The 17,642-nt window shown below is 43.3% G+C and overlaps 1 protein-coding gene across 1 annotated transcript in view; it reads left to right on the top strand.

The window, feature by feature from the left end:
• The window catches only part of T265_13773 (hypothetical protein), a gene marked incomplete at both ends in the record, with an annotated part of 77,566 nt that overhangs the window by 34,245 nt on the left and 25,679 nt on the right, over positions 1-17,642 (top strand). Inside the window, 6 exons of the mRNA XM_009170458.1 lie at positions 6,576-6,812; positions 7,527-7,752; positions 7,795-7,974; positions 8,025-8,172; positions 12,590-12,908; positions 14,239-14,446. Coding sequence (XP_009168722.1) covers positions 6,576-6,812; positions 7,527-7,752; positions 7,795-7,974; positions 8,025-8,172; positions 12,590-12,908; positions 14,239-14,446 — 1,318 coding nt within the window. The remainder of the gene's footprint in view (positions 1-6,575; positions 6,813-7,526; positions 7,753-7,794; positions 7,975-8,024; positions 8,173-12,589; positions 12,909-14,238; positions 14,447-17,642) is intronic.

Genomic DNA, 17,642 nt, shown 5'->3' with positions numbered 1-17,642 from the left:
GTAATGGACTTTAAGCGCGGGTCGGTTTTGCTAAATAGGATCGGATGGTTTAAAACATTCAGGTTGGAGGATGTCGTTCTTTCATTTGTGGGATTTCAGTTTTACGGGAGTCCTCTTTCACTGCCATCTTGTGACCAGACATGTGTACATTGGAAGACATTTGGATAGGCCTTCCGAATTGCTTTATCTTCGACTTTTGTTTAGGCCCTCGAGGAAGAAGAGACTCTACCGAGAACAGATTGTCTAAGGGTACATGAGCCGCTGCGTGTAGGATCGGAATTAATGAAACGTATCGGTATATCGGTAGCTCTGGTGCCTTCATTGCTGGTTGATCAGGTTCTGTTTGCCGAGTTTGGCAATCAGATTACAAACGTTCCTCTCCAATCGACGTGACCTCATCGGTGCGCGGTTGGGTAGGTAACTATTCCCTACCTGCTTGAGTTGCTACCTGAGACTTGCTGAAATCTACCACAGTGATTAGCTAGCTGAAGCACACGACTCCCAGAATCCGTTTCGAAAGTTGTTCGAGTCCGATCTGCGTTCCTCGCATTCGATGGGCGCGTTACCGACTTTCCGAGGAGTTTTTGCTCCGGTTTTGATTGGTCAGTTTCCGAATTCTGTTGATTCTTTCCTTCTTATGTTGGTCCTTACGATGGCTCCTATTTTTAGTAGTTTACTTTCTTTGATTTGATTGCTTTGTTCTCATTTCATGGCGGTCCTTACGATGGCTCCTATTTTTAGTAGTTTACTTTCTTTGATTTGATTGCTTTGTTCTCAGTTTCATGGCGTAGATGTCTACAGAGAGTCGGCGGGAGAGAGAGAACAATAAATTCCACACTTTTCCACGTTCGAATTTCAACAGTACCCTAGAACACCTTTACTGCAGTCAAGCCATATCCATGACAGTATGATGAACGTAGCAGCCGCCGTGAAAATAAGTTTGTGAGGTCTAGCATGAGAGTCCAGTTATATGATCCATTTCTAAAAAATGTAATCAGCTTTCACTAACAGAAGCCACGTTATTATTCCCGCAATGATTGACGCACCAGCTTAAACGAAAATACATGGGAAATACACGGCAGCCATATGCCTCTGAACGCTCAACATTTTTCGACTACTTGACATTGAAGATATTCAAATCGAGGATATAAACCGATAACATACTATAGCTAGTCTATATTCGTCATTCCTCATACGGTCACGGTTGTAGCGCTCCATGAGTTTTTGATGAACAAGCCCAATCAAACATAATTTTGAAACGATCAGCGAGTGTGCTTAATGCTAAACTTTGTTTACACTGTTAATCACGACTTGATAAATATATCTTCTGATCTGCAGAAACTCGGGGCTGTAGCAGTCAAATCTCGATGGAGAACATGATTGAGTGTACAATGTACTTTCAAATGACATTAACTGTTGCAAGACGTGGACATAGGTCTACATGCATTTTCCATCAAAGTTGACTTCATTAGCTTTCACCGAACATATTTTGGATCCCTAACAGGTACTGCTAGTGTAACGGTGTTACTACTGATGGGGGAGGTATGCGAGTAGTATGATTTCTCGTAAATCCGCTTTGCGACTCTTGGAAAGTGTGATCTATTGCGGGATTTGTGGAGCCGCTTTATAGCATTTGCTTGGGTTTGAGCAACAGTCAATGAATATCCAGGAAAGTTAAGGAAGATACGTTCTAGAGAAGATGGATGTTCAGTTTTCGTAATTAAGATGCATATGGGAGTTTTGCTTCCCTGTCCAATGGTCTGTAACTGGTCAGTTGTCATTTTCTAGTAACTCCACAGCGAAGGCAGTCAAATATTGATGGAAAATATAATTGAGTGTACAATGTACTTTCAAACGACGTTCATTGTTGCAAGACGTGGGCATATGTCTCCATGCGTTTACCATCAAAGTTTACTTCATTAGCCTTCACCGAACATATTTTGAATTTCTAACAGGCACTACTAGTTATATCTGTGGAGTCCCTAGTAACCTAAAAAGTTGACATTGTTTTTGATACCTTTCGTGGGGTTCGACCAAATCATTATAGTAGTATTTTGATATGGTTTGAATCCAGTCCTCTTCGTGATAACTTCCACAGTTGGTTCCAGTTATTCAGGCGGACTTTTACTTCGGCAGGTAGAATGCTCTCTGCCTGTGGTAGCTCTAAAACGTCACGATAACTCGATCGTGTTCGGTAGGACAATACTATGGAGAGGAAACAGTATCACAATGTGTTAACTGATGACAGCTACGCGGTCACATCGAAGAGTGAGGTGCTACCAGGTTTACTGCCACTTGATACAGCGTTACTTCTAATTCGATGAAAACATCTAGTTTCCTTTTCTCTCTGAGGTGTGCCCAGGCCCAAAGTCACCACCAATCTGATTTTGTGCGTGAACGTAAAGTTGGTGCAAACTGTTTTCCGACGCAAATTGACGGACTAAAGTGAATATCGTCTAAATCTCTCTCAACTGAATATACCGTATATTAAGTTGATAGCTATCGTGAATGAGTGATACTCTTGTGCCTCTCTAATCAATTACAGCCTCGTCCGCAAATAGTGGACTATTGGCCCTGGTTCTCCTTTAAACTGTCTTCGGGTTGTTGGAGTGATAGCATGGTACAACACACGCACAATGTGAAAGCATATCGCGTTGATCGTGTGCGACCGAATGAAAAAAGATGTAGGAAATTTCCAGGTCACTTCTGGAAAGGATTGATTTTGTGATTCCGTCTGCGTTGCATACTATTTAATGGCCGTTGACTTCAATTTTGTTTCCATCTTTCAACAGTCTGGTGGTCACGTCTTCCACAAAGAAGTGAGTGTGTATTGTTTATTATGGGAAACCGTTTTATTGGTTATAGACTGACATCATCTTCAACACCATTAGCAATATAGTGCTAGTAACCTAAAAAGTTGACATTGTTTTTGATACCTTTCGTGGGGTTCGACCAAATCATTATAGTAGTATTTTGATATGGTTTGAATCCAGTCCTCTTCGTGATAACTTCCACAGTTGGTTCCAGTTATTCAGGCGGACTTTTACTTCGGCAGGTAGAATGCTCTCTGCCTGTGGTAGCTCTAAAACGTCACGATAACTCGATCGTGTTCGGTAGGACAATACTATGGAGAGGAAACAGTATCACAATGTGTTAACTGATGACAGCTACGCGGTCACATCGAAGAGTGAGGTGCTACCAGGTTTACTGCCACTTGATACAGCGTTACTTCTAATTCGATGAAAACATCTAGTTTCCTTTTCTCTCTGAGGTGTGCCCAGGCCCAAAGTCACCACCAATCTGATTTTGTGCGTGAACGTAAAGTTGGTGCAAACTGTTTTCCGACGCAAATTGACGGACTAAAGTGAATATCGTCTAAATCTCTCTCAACTGAATATACCGTATATTAAGTTGATAGCTATCGTGAATGAGTGATACTCTTGTGCCTCTCTAATCAATTACAGCCTCGTCCGCAAATAGTGGACTATTGGCCCTGGTTCTCCTTTAAACTGTCTTCGGGTTGTTGGAGTGATAGCATGGTACAACACACGCACAATGTGAAAGCATATCGCGTTGATCGTGTGCGACCGAATGAAAAAAGATGTAGGAAATTTCCAGGTCACTTCTGGAAAGGATTGATTTTGTGATTCCGTCTGCGTTGCATACTATTTAATGGCCGTTGACTTCAATTTTGTTTCCATCTTTCAACAGTCTGGTGGTCACGTCTTCCACAAAGAAGTGAGTGTGTATTGTTTATTATGGGAAACCGTTTTATTGGTTATAGACTGACATCATCTTCAACACCATTAGCAATATAGTGCAGTTTGGTCGTTGGCTTGTTCGCTGAGCTGGGCAGTTTGATTGCAAGCGTTTCATCACCAGTCGAGGTGACACCATCAGTGCGTTACTGAAGAGCGTAGTGGTGCGTAGCGTAGCACAACCACTAACCCACTGCTACGCACCACTATGCTCCCCAATAACGCAATGATGATGTCACCTCGATTGGTGATGAAACGCTTGCAATCAAATTGCCCAGCTCAGCGAACAAGCTAACGGCCATCTACGCTACCTGAGCTACCGACATTTTCCTCTGTAGAAAATAGTGCAGTTTGTCTCACCAAAAATCCACTGGCGCACAGTCAAACTCAAAAGTTTGTACAACTTCCTCTTGTTGAAAAATTAGAACCAATGATGTGGTGTGAAAATGTGGTTGACACAAGCTTACCCCAGATTTTTGAATGTGCAATGGCAGCGAATGAAAAGAAACGAAGAAAAAGATTCTCCTCGGCATTTTTAGCGTCTCCCCTCCCCCACTGGTTGTGTTGACGTTCACAAGGGCTACATCCTGAAAAACGGGTCATCGTTTATCAAACGACGAGTCGCCTAATCTTTTGTTTTATATCCCTATGAATTCGGTACGGAAGAGGACAAAAGAAGATAGGTCGATATGGTTTCACCTCACTCGACTTCTGCAGGTTATTGAGGTTGATCGACTTTCCGTGTTCTGCTAGGCTTTTAGTGAATCTGTTTGCTTTAATTCGATCAGTCATTTAATCGTTCAGCTATAAACCGTACACCTGGTCGTTGAAAAGACGATGGTTGAAGCCTAACGACCTTAAACCACAAAGTAGATAGCTCACTAACATGACTCGATGAACTGATAGTATAGATGAGGAAGACGGGCCAATGCCTTCCTGCACCACGCTTCTTTCGTTATACATGTTTACGTAACTCGTGTATTCTTCCCTTTCTGTACGAAAAATGATTTTAGCCTTCACATCAGCCCAGGAAACACCAGATAGAGTGAAAATCAAGTGAATCGGCATCCTTACTGTCTATATCTTTTATTTTCTATAAGACCCTTGTCGCGACCACTAGCCAGGCAAGTATATGAGTGATTCCTAGCTCAAGCCCTGCTGAAAACGAATAATCGCATCAACTGACTGACTTTCCCCGATGGGCAGATTTTACGATCGACGAGACACTCAGACATTCAGATCTGAATCTTATATTCACACATCAATGATTCGATTAGCGCTGTAATGTAATGGACAACAAGTGATGTTAAGAGACTGGTTATAACGGGATTAAGACAGTCATTACTGGAATAGCGCATTCATTCCGAGCGTCCTTTTATTTGGGATGAACACTTTTATCAACCAGCACCGCTTGACTGGAAAGAACTCCAAAAATAGACCATTGGCTTTAATTACATCCTCAGAAACACCAAGCAGGAATCACCCGGTATCATCGGCGAATAAAGTGTTGAGCTAAGGGGATATCCGTACACTTTTGGGATAATCGGAATGTCTCACTGCAGGATTCACACGAATCGCAGCATGTTAAGCCTAGCGGTCTAGATGATTTTGTTCTTCAGAAATGAGAAGGTCATCACTGTTGGCAGTTGTTTCGTTCAATGCAGATGTCTTGAGAAGTTCATGCTTTGGACCAGCTAACTTCAAATCGGGTCATGCCTGGTTTGCTGTCCAAATATCCTGCGAAAAATTGCAGGATATTTTAATATGGAGTGCAAATGGTCTTCTAGCTGAGGATTGTAGGTTACATTCTTTATCGGTGAACTTCCAAATGGATCTGTGCTCTTGTAAGGTCCTGACTCTATTGAATTGTTGACCCTCGGACAACCACTGGATCAAACACGAATTTTTACGCCGATTATGGCTGAGGTTGAACACAGTCGATGAACCCATCAAATGATTCGCTTAAGAGGAACGTTTATTGACTCGTACAGTAAGCTGTTTTAATTAAGATTTCATCCTGTGTCTGACGTCAGATGATGTCGAAAAACTGAGAAGTAGCCTAGGAGTGTTTGAAATTTATTGGGAATGATAAGCAGTGCGTATCTCACAAATCTTCGGCGTGGTTTGAATCCGCGGACCCCCAGCTGGTAGCTGAAGGCCAAACCACTCGGTCACGAGCAACTGATCAACAGTGTTGTTGACCTTTATTTAGAATTTAAGATGTGGTTGAAGGAAAGATGGTGCCATATCCAATTTAGATGTCAGTCGCTCACACTGCTGGCCAGCCACTCGTGGACAAATGATTGTCTTCGACTACCAGCTGAGAAGTCACGAGATAGAATCCTCCTTGAGATCCGTGAGATGCACACTACTGACAATTCCCAATAAGGACGAAACACCTGTGCAGTGATTCTCGTCATTTCAACACCGACTACCTTCGCTTACACGAAAAAATCCCAATCGAAAAAATTCCCAAATTTCATCATACTACTGTAATTTTTCGGCAACTTTCTAATCACAAATCCTCTGGAAATGAATCCTGTCCGAGTCCAAAGACCACAACTTCGCTGTTTTAAGTTTTTCTGTGAACGTTTTGAATTTACAAACACAGCTTACATGAGTCTACTATAGTCTGCTTGTAATCAGACATGCGAGGAGAGCAATGGTACGCTTTCTTATCATTCGATCTTCTGCAGATCCGGCATTGCTGGTTCTCCATTTCCGGTGACACAATACTCCTGGTTATTACCTGTGGTTTCACACCCTGTTATTCAAATTATTATAGATCCATGTGCTCTGACCTTTCTACTTTTACAGAGGAGCTGGTTTTGTTGGATATCAGAGTTTACCTCATCGACCGGACACAGGAGGCACGATTGGCGAGCCTGTTCGAATCTCAGTAAACTGTTGGAATATTACCATTAAACCAATGGATATTCATGTTTACTTTCTCGAGGCGATATCACTAGACTTGGTGGATTCGAGTGGTAATAGGAAAGAGCTCCGATTGCGTGCGGCCGAACTGCGAGCAAAACTACGTCATGTAGTCGAAACGTAAGTTTCTTGCTGTAGTGTTTACATGGTCCCCTTGGAAAAGGGCAGAGGCCGTGAGCCTCGTGAGTGGTTTATAGAGATGGCTTACGTGCTCGAATATCAAAAGATGTCCGATCGTGTATCTTTCTTAACATCACTGGAGGCCTGATGCAGCTTTGATACGCCAGTTTAGGAGAATGTTTTAAGTGGCGGTCCTTGAGGTGTACTACGGCGAGCCTAGAATGGATTTCAGTCGATCCGGAAGGATTGCCGTACCCACTGATTGGGCATTTATCAATAAGTTTTGGAAGCGTCAATGCAGTGAACCGACGTGGTGTGCAGCATCATTACCTAAAATTAGAGCTTTATTTGACAATATCTTGAACTGGGCTGTGAGCCCCCGAACCGAACCAGTTCTTGGACCGAGTTTCGTCCAACTTACTGGAAGTTCTGCAAGCATTTCCTACAGTTCATTCGTTTTTAACTCATTTTAAACATGCCTCAAGAACCAGCTGCTTTTACCTTACTACAGTGAATACTTTTAAAACTGTGGGAATCGCCTAAAACAGCTGTTTCCTGATGCAAGGAACATTCATTTCCTCCCGAAAATTCCATTTTATTGCAGTCTACTTCTAGGACAGATGTGAAGTACGAAATGCAGCATTATCATCCGTGGCCAGTCTTTATTTTCTTCAAGATGTTCTATAAGAATCCTCTGGGTTTTGTCCCCACCAGGATGCCACCGCACCCTGTGTACGATGGTGCCCATGCACTGTATACGGACACCCCGCTACCGGGAATAACATCAGATGGTATTACGAAGGAAATCCAGCTTCCGGATCCCATGGACGCTGGCAAGCTGTTTTTGAAATATCGAATTCTCCTAACCCAGAAAATCAACACACAGGACCTAATAGCTTATTTGGACAATCCGAAAGCATCAACACTGAATATGCCTCAGGTTGGTAGATAAACTCCATTTCCTTACTTTTCTCTCCAACAGGACAGCATTCGCTGTCTTGACTGCGTGTTTAAATGTGCTTGCTGGGGAAAATTTGAAAGTTTGGGCCGTCAGGCTGTGTTCGAGAAAACACCCAAACAGATAAACGGACTTTTATCCATACATCGGGGTTTCTTGACAAGTGTCCGACCACAGTGGAAAATTCCATTAATCGTCGATTTGGTATGCTTTTTTTCACAATTGATTAATTCGATAATTTTGCCGCATTACAGGTTTTCAAGGCTTTTTTCACAGCAGGCTGCATGGCTGATGTTCTTTATGATAAGTATGGAGATAATATGATGCGATGCGTCAAACAAATGGAGGACGATCTCCTTCGAATTCGCGCCCAGACAAACTCACTATATAAGCAGAAAACAAGTAAGTGAATGATGCACCATTGAAAAAAAACCAAGGTAAGGAGGCGATCCGTTTCAGAACTAGTCATCATTAGTCTTTCACTCTTCTGCCTCCGACAGTAAGTTTTACGTAGCCCGTTTAATAGGTTTGATTTTCACGGGTCGTTTGTTGTTATTGGGCACTAAACCCAAAATTGACGGTATGCACTGATCGCCATAAATGCACGTAAGACTCTCAGTAAGTGGCACGCATATAAATTCAGATACCACGTTCGCACGGGATCTGGGTCAGAAACTCGTCAGGCGACCGAATAAACTCTTTCATTGAGAGACCATCGTAGCCCAATCGGTTCAGGTGATCCATACCGTTTGACTCATGACCATTGGAACACGTCAGATTGTTAGCTATTAGCACGTGAAACATCATCCGAGGACAGCAAAGCATCTCATTAATGGAGAAGTTTCCTCGTGGATGTAAATATGCCTCCTCTTCTTACCCATAAATTCTGCACTTTTGCAAACCCAAGGGCAGGGTAATAGTACAACTCGCTGAATATATACAAATATCATTGGTCCCAGTCATCTAGGACAATACGAAAATTCATTTTCTCACCCAGCCAAAGTCGAAAGCATACCTCATAAAATGATTTTTCGTCATGATAATTTGTTGCGACAATATACTGGGGACAAAAACTGATGGATCAAAAGTCGATGACACCGAATCGCCATACGTTGCTCCATCTTGTGTTCCATTTTCACCATCGAAACACCTTATTGCAACTGTGCTACGTTCCACCGAAACGTTCTGTGAACGTTCCCTTGGCCAAATTTTCTGGCCAGATAAAGTCAGCCCACCCAAGATTAGGTTGTCGATGTATCGAACTAGTCTGTCAGAAGTGCTCACGATGCCAACCGCTTTTAATGTTGTGGTCGACGAGCAGATATAGGTAAAGACCATTTGAGAGTAGATCAGTGCTTTGGAGATTAAGACAGTACATCTTTTTTGGTTCTTGAAAGTTTTTTTACCCTCGGTAGAATAAAAAAGAAGAGGGGCATTTACAGTGGGCAGTGGCGACAGATTGATGAGAGGAAGGCTTATTTCGATCAGTGAACGAATTGACGGAGCCAACAAGCTGCACAACTTCCCGTCGAGAATCATCCAGGAACTATACACATATAGAAGGAGCACTGTCCGAAATATGACAACGTGGAGAGGATATGGGACTTGTACAGTAGGGGATATTGGGGAGGATGGGCAAAATATCCACGGAAACCAAAGATTAAACCGAATTATTTAGAGGTCCGGATTTCATTTACCCCCAAACATGTCACCTTAAGGGAGGCCTTTGCTCTTAGCCAATGGATGCTCCATCTTACAGTCGATCATTGTTTGCCACCTTACTGTCCCACCGAACTGAAATCCCCTAGATCATGTCATGTTGTAGAATGACGATGGAACAACAAGATGTACGGCTCAGTGTGACCATCTTGGACGTCAAGTCTGAGAGTCACCTGGGATCACCCAAGCTATTGCATGAGCAGAGATAGGGAGCTGGAATCCTCATCGCTGAACCCAGTCCACGAGTACTGAGTGACAGCTGTCACATCGAATGCACCTCCGGATTGTCTTTCATGCACATGCGTGTCATCAGATCGCCATCTGTCTATTTCGTCTCGAACATAAACTTGTCACATGTACGGAAATACACAAACATAAACGCTGGTAGAATCCGTTTCCCTCCTGTCCACATGCAAATGGTTCGTCGTACGAGTTTTTTCATTGCTGTTCATGCTTGCAGGTTTAGTACCACAAACTGATCGTCAACAGAGTTCGCTAGATTCTTCATCAATTTCTATGTATCGCTGGCTGCAAAGTACTAAGGAATGTGTAGGTAGGATTTATCAGACTCAACTGCATATAACAAACAGTCCTTGGATAGAAGAGTAGGTCTTATGTATTAGTGTCTGAGTAAGTCTGATCTGTTTTGTGATGCGTGCGTTTCGGGATAACCATCCCGTTCACACTATTGAGATTATCACGGCGACAGTTTGCGAATCTGCTTCCAGTTGCTGCAAACCAGGGTCGGATCATTGAACTGGGGTGCACATCGGTTTGCTCGGCAAGGTCGAAGCAGGCATGTAACCAGCGAGATTAACTCTTGTTTTGACACGTACGCTTTTCGTCTACGTGTACCGGTGGTAGAGAGGTCCTTGCATCTGATGTTCCCGCTCAAAATCCCCATTTTTAATTCCAATACCAAGCGGTTATCACACTCATTTTTGCGCAGTTCGAATAGTTTTTAGTAAACTCACATGATGATTCGAAAAGCATCAGTTGGCCTCAAGTTTTTATGGGATGAGTCAAGCTTCTTGAACAAATCGCAGTGCGAAATCTGTTGTGGGTGGAAAAGTTCTTTCCTAGTCCTACTCATATAAATCAAACTTTGATTCATTTAGCGTCAAATGTTACAATTGGTCAGGTGTGAGGATAATCCATGGTGGAAAATCGAGAAGCAATGTGGGGTCGTTCCATCCATTTTTGGAATAATCAGAATTACGAACCCCACGGTTCTCTAGAGTGCCTGGTAATGTCGACTTTCCATTTAACGATTGAGCATGGTACTATTCCGTCATTAGTAGCCGTTCGGTAGTGTGGTCGCCTTGCATCTGGACGGCGCCACTCACAATCCGCATTTCTAGAAGTACGCACGGAATGGTGAAGTTTTGCGATTCAGACATTTGGGATGCATGGAACCAGAAGTGAAAAGAAATAATAAAAATGGTGCATATTGATTTTAATGGAATACTGTTCTCGTAATACTGCAGTTTTAGCGGTAACTGAAGCGATAGCTTTTCCGTGTTTTTCCCGAATGCTGCAAGATGAAACTCGTCAAATGTACGACGACCGTCGTTTGTCCACCGGGTGCTCAGACTGAGCAACAAAACTGTGCACACGATTATTCGACCAACTCGAATGGGAACTAACACTAGTTAATATTCGGAACTCTAACCGAAGAATTAGTGACAGAAGAGCCAGTGGTACAGGCATATAAAATCACTGAAAGAATATCATTACCGAGCCGAAAGGTCAATTAGCGGGTAAGACAGAATGCACCACAATGTTTACGCCATTCGAACGACGAAAATAGGAATAGTTGGATGAACTGGGAGGTTTTCAGCGTATTTACTTTCAAAGAGCAAGCACAAGGATGGTATGGCTCCATCTTACTCATCCGAGTTTACCAATGAGTCAATACCTTCAAAATTGTCTATCAATGGTAATACTCTAACCTGTCAAATCGGCTGGAGCTTCTTCAGTCGACTTGATCGACAGTGCCGTACAAAACACTTCCTTTGAAGCGCTTCACAGTGAAAAAGATGACTGAGCAGTAGGATGAAATAACGCGTGAAATATCGACAGTTATCATGTTCAGTTAATTATATCGTTTTCGTTGCTGTATAGGACTACATCTCCGTGATCTCCGAGTATCAACCAGAGGTAGTGAAAGTTTTCAAATTTGTAGGTCAAAAATTTGCGTGCGCTACTCACAGATCTACCTAAGTAATATAATCTATCTTTTACCGTACCTGGCTATAGGTTATAAGGATTCTGGTTTCCGAACCATGTACCAAAGACAAATTTGGTGACCTGGCTTGCCAGCAGACAAGCCTACTCATCTGAATCCAGGTTTTCCCAAACAATTGATCCAGGCATGTCCGTGCAGGATTTTTGATGAGATAATCTAGCATCCTTTGGTACTGCGGTTGTGAATGCATTGGCTTGGACATTGCACTCACGCGGTATGTTAAAAGCTTTCAGATATTCTGCAGTGGCATCTTGAGCAAAAAAAGCAAAATCCCCAGAGATCCTTGTTCGTCATCCAATGTGAAGTGTCCATGTGACGTCCAATTACAGTCAAAGCGAGTTAAATGCGTGATTAATTTCTTTGCCATTTCTTCGCGGTCATTATCTCACAGAATCTGCTTCAAAAATATGGTTTCCGGCGTTTTCAGAATACGTTTATCGAAAGCGAGCTGTGCACAAAGATCAGGATTGTCCTTAGGCATCTTTTATATCGCTGACAAACAGATATCAGTTTCCAAAACACATGCATTGGGTTTACATGCATAAAAGATTTAGGCAGTTACGGCGTCCCTACTGCTAATGTTTGATTCGGACTTCTGCTTAGCAGTGCGTTAAATGTGAACCCTGCATAAAAACCACAGCGAATGAAGTGCTTGCAACAGTTCCACACGTAAACGCAGTTCAAATCACACACTGCCTCCATTTCACAGTCCAGGTAACCGACTAGTCCATAATCAGCCCTGAAGTAATTGGTTCATTTCAGACAGCTCAGTTCAAACAAAGTTTCCGACTCGCTTATCTTGTCTACATTACTCACATTACATTACTCACCACATCTTTTCTGAACCCTTAGATCGTGTAAAACGCATCACGGTTCACGGACTATCACGGAAACCCGCTTCGGAGCTCATAATTCCGGAATTAAATCAATCCGTAGCGTCTTATTTTGAAACAAAATACGGAATCCGGCTAAAGTACCCCGAACTGCCCTGTGTAAAGTCAAAAAAAGATAAAGAAGAGTACTTCCCAATGGAGCTGTTGGACATTCTCCCGTTTCAAGCGCCAAAGGCCAGCAAGGCGGATGTGGCATCGCAGGTGATCAGGTTGGCTGCTGTGCAACCTAGGGACCGTTTTAGGGAGATACACTCCTTTCTTAGCGTTATGCTTCAAAGGTATGTTCATTTTTGTTGTTGACTCCCTGTGCTCATAAGCTGCGTCATTAAGACGCACAGGCTAGAACTAGCTATGGAAATTCAGAAAGTTGTATTACTAGTATTATTCCTCGTACATCTTCGTTAATAAAACAATCTATTCTTTAATGATCCATGCAGAACAAGAAACGTTCCTCCATCTGATCATGGCATGGTCAAAGATGGTGTACTCTTAGAGATTAGCCACTTTTGCCCTGTATATGTTAACTTGAGTTCACTACGTTCAGGGGATTCGAATAGTTGTTTGCTTTTGCACTTACTACCGCCTTCACATCTTCACCGCTTGACCAGAGGGCTTGAACTGCACAAAACTTGCCAGCTGGTACTGCCTCCGAACCACTCAGACGGACACTCCTGGATATGTGAGTGGTCCTTTGTGTTGGCTGTAGCACTGCGGCCACCGTTTCCAACCCAACTTCTGTACTCGTGCGAACATATCGGGTTCGAATTTTTCCATGCGTAAATGGGAACGAATGCGCTAGGTATCCGTCCTTGACCTGTGCTAAGATACTCGTGTCATTTTGTCAACACACTCCTCACCCAAGTGTCGGCTTAGTCTGCAAAGCTAGCTAGTTGTTTATGGGATTCATTATTGATGGCTACAACGTGGTAATACGAATGTCTCGCAAACAGTGAGGAGACGAGGCAAGCCCGAGGCACGAATATACCCAAGGTTGTAAACTAATGTGTGCGCGGTCGATTTTACTGTTGATGACTTTCATACGGTGCTCAGTCAGGCCAAGGATGGTACAAATTGCAGATGTCAGTTCTCAAAGCTGCGGCCTTAGGTGTGAGAATACGAACGAGGTGGGATGAACATCTGCGGCAACAGAGCACAGTGTGATGATCATTCGGGCAAGATGAAGAAAACATTGAGCTCGGACTGCACCCAAAACAACAGTAATACTATTATATTCATAGTCTGTTGCCTGGGACAGATAACAAGGTCGCGGGCACTTGAGGACAGTAGTTAGGTTATAGGATAAGCTGGCAAATGCATTCGAGTATTCCCAGGTACATTTCTCTTGATCATTTGTGCTGTTCTCTCCGTATTTCTGCTGCAGCAGCCCGTATACTGTGATCTTAGGTGAGATACGTACGCATGACGATTTAAGTTTTGTCTCGATTACGTATTCTATTGATGGATCCCAGGCCCAAATTCCAACATCCAAGTTACTGATTCTCATACAGGTGTTTAGATGACCAATTATCATCACTCAGAGTGGGTGATAACGATAGCGAGCAACTGGTTGGTTGAGTAACTTTTTCCTATTTTTTTTGGTAATTTCAGTGGTGAAGGTCTGTTCAACAAGTTTGGCGTAAAAGTTTCCCAGAATTTGGTCAAAGTAACGGGACGGATACTGCCACTGCCGAAAGCTGATTTTGGTCGCGGAGATATACCGATCACTCGAGGGAAGTGGAACGTTCCAGGTTTCATAACTCCCGGGTGTCAAGGCAACGAAATCAAGTGGGCTCTGTATTCAGTTCCACCTCATCGAGTAAGTGGATTGCATTGCATTGCGCTGTAATGGCCTGGAGGGAGAAAGTTACCAGGGAAGGGATATCTGCAGACACAAAAGTGTGAAGATTTACAATTGAGGTCGATCACCTTAACCACAAGGATCTGGTTGAATCATACATTTCCTGAGTACGATGTGGGTCTCCTGAGAAAAGAGTATCGGCCGCAAGATCCTTATATGATCATCATCACGCCCTGTCCACTACTTCCTACAAATTTTCGAATCACTTAGCGAATTAATCAAATCTAATTTGGGGATCGGTAGAGAGAGGGTTGAATCACTAGGTTGATTCACTCGAGCTTACTTCTTGCGCTCGATCGATCGCATAAGCTGACCACCCAGGTGATTGTGATGAAACATCATGCAATTGACTCTATTTTTTGCAACGAATCTCCTTCGCGTGGCCTCGGATAGGCCTCTTTCAGTGGACTGAACTGTTTTCTCAGGGAAGTTGTGCTATCTCGTATTCAAGTTTCAATCAATCCGCAATGTTTTAAGCTACACAAACTACTGACATTACTGACCGCAATACTGACAACTGTCGTTGTGGTTTTCGCGGATGTTTTCTGTTGCTGAAACACTTTTTCTCCTCAAACCCTTAGAACCACCATCTGCCTAGGCCAGGCCCCGTTAAAGTTAAGCTGTAAGTTCAGCATTACGGTGATCTGAATTTACTAGCCCTCAATCAACCGACATGGGTTTCATCTGTTTATCATTTTATTAAATAGGGTTACGGTGCACATCGTGCCATGTTGGTAATTAGCCCTAGCGTAACCCACGCACCCCTTTCTCACACGGTTTGCGTGCACGTGTTTCCCATCTTCACCCATTTTCATTTGGAAGGCAATCAAACCACACATGTCAGCACTACCACGTTTATCCCAAAATCGACTCTACGGGTAACCAGACGACGGTGTAGACCAGGCGTGAGAAGCACACCAGCCCGATTACTCATTCCCCTCCAAACACTAACCCCTTGAGGACTTGTGTGCCTGATCGGGGCTTCGGAATTTTTCTCACAAATAGTGTGAATACATATGTAATACAACGAATAGATTAGGTGGTATTGTGGTAGGTACACCGATCCCCAAAACCGACTGCAGAAACTGATGGGACCAGTTATTTGTGGACCTTGAAGTCACTTATGCATATCAAATCGAAATTCCTGTTCCCAACATCTAAAGAACCTCTGACAAGCCCTTCTCGACAAGTTCTTTGGGTGTGTTTGGAATTCAAACTGTCTACGCACATTTGGTGTGAATAAACTGACCACTTGCATGCAGACAAAGACTTCCAAATCGAACGCCGCACTTTACGTGCCTCTACAGCATCTGACACGTCACTGCAGGTCTCCGTCGTCCGATCCGCACATTGGGCTTCGCCGCGACTGTGCACCATGCGCACCAGCACACGGCACGTGTCATGCATGGGGCGCACTAATCACCCCTCGGGCAATCGGCTGTGCGATCGTCATCCTGTTCGGTTATGGTGATTGACCGGTGCAGTTCATTTGGCGATCCAAAATACATGTTGGTTTGTCTTAGGGTTGACACAGTCGAACCACCGGAGTTGGATCAGCAACCTTGTGAGTAATTTTTTAATGAAAATATACTGCGATTTCTCGAATATCGTGCCAGCTGGAACATGAGGCGGCCTTTGTGCAGCGCATTCATTTGCAGAGTATCATAAACGAGAGATTCAGTTGAGTCGCTCGTGAAAACCAAATTGATTTGCAAGTGATTGTATTCCTCAAGATCAAATAGTACGTTGGTTTAGCGACGCGTGCAAGCAGATAGCCTGACTTGACGAAACTAAGCTCCTGACAGAACGATCGACAGCTCTAGGTGATGATTCGCAATAGTGTTTGTTGATGTGGTTGGTTAGTCGACTGATAAGATCAGGTGACTCTTATACCCCTACAGTTTTCAGTCAATCACGAGTTGACCGATGACCAGCGAATTCTAATATGAATTTTTCTTGTCAGATTGAGTTAAACGCTTATGGGTCATAACGTTCCTCTAGTTCCCCTTGCCAAGTGTTCAAAATAGACGGATACACAGCCGTCGGCATACATGTTGGGACTGAAACGTACTGTCTTTCATCGTTCAGAACAGACGAAAAACTCGAGAACAGGATATTCGGCAGGGATGTAGCTTGAATATGGAACAGCTGTTCTCGTTTGGAGCATCCAGTGAACCGGTATAAAGACTAATGGAGCCTGTGGACCTTATTTAAGTTATTCTGAAAGAACCTCAAATTTTCAACCGAAAGATACATGGAGTTTGTTTTGAATGAGTGCAATGTCAAAGTGTGCTACAGTCCAAATGAAGGTCATCCCTGAAAGTGCAATCGACAGATCTGTTTGACTCATGCAGTCGGGATTACTTGTGATCCCACCGCAGGATTTACTCTCTTTCAGCACCATGGGTGCAGTTGTCTGTCAACTGTCGTATCCCGACTGCGCGTGCAGACCAACGAAATCCATCGTACTCGTTCCGATTCACCCGAATCTCCTAGGCATTCTATGTTCCGTCACTTTATGTGTATATGCATCAGCTCATGCCGATTTTTATCCTTCTTTCTTTAACCCTTTCCTTATCGTATCACAGTCACTGTGGTAGATTTTCAGGGCTTACGCTTTATCGATCTGGATGTAGTGTTCATTGGGTTCATTGAGTGGAATAGTTGCGACCGTTTGTACTTGAACTGTAACTTGAACCTGTAGACAGTCATGCATCAGGATAAATTTCTTTATAAGACGAATTCTCCTGAAATGTCTTGGGAGCGTTCTCTGTCAGCTAGGACTGAGTGTTGCATCTGCAATCAATGACTCCTTACCAGATGAAGTCAGGATGAACCTTTTTCCATTGTATCTCCTCCCTGTTATCCTCTATAACTTCCTGTTCCTATATAGTTATCATTCTGAGGAGAGGACACCACAAGAAAAGACATTACTTTGGAATGAATGACTTCTAGTAGGTGGATCTCCGTACATCTCAAAACGTTCCAAGGTAGCAGGTTACCAAACGCAACTGCTTTAGATCTTGCTGTAGTTCCACTTTTTATGGCATTCTGTCTTGTCTCTTACCTCAAGAGAGACCGCTTCTCAGGAAATGCCACCTGTCTCTTCAGGTGGTGCAGCAAGAGAAGGGTAACAGTAGCATGCTGGATACAA

The sequence above is a fragment of the Opisthorchis viverrini genome, assembly GCF_000715545.1.
Source record: "Opisthorchis viverrini unplaced genomic scaffold opera_v5_103, whole genome shotgun sequence".
NCBI classification, from domain to species: Eukaryota; Metazoa; Platyhelminthes; class Trematoda; order Opisthorchiida; family Opisthorchiidae; genus Opisthorchis; species Opisthorchis viverrini.
The sequence above is the reverse complement of the archived record's forward strand: the minus strand, read 5'-3'. Positions and strand labels throughout refer to the sequence as shown.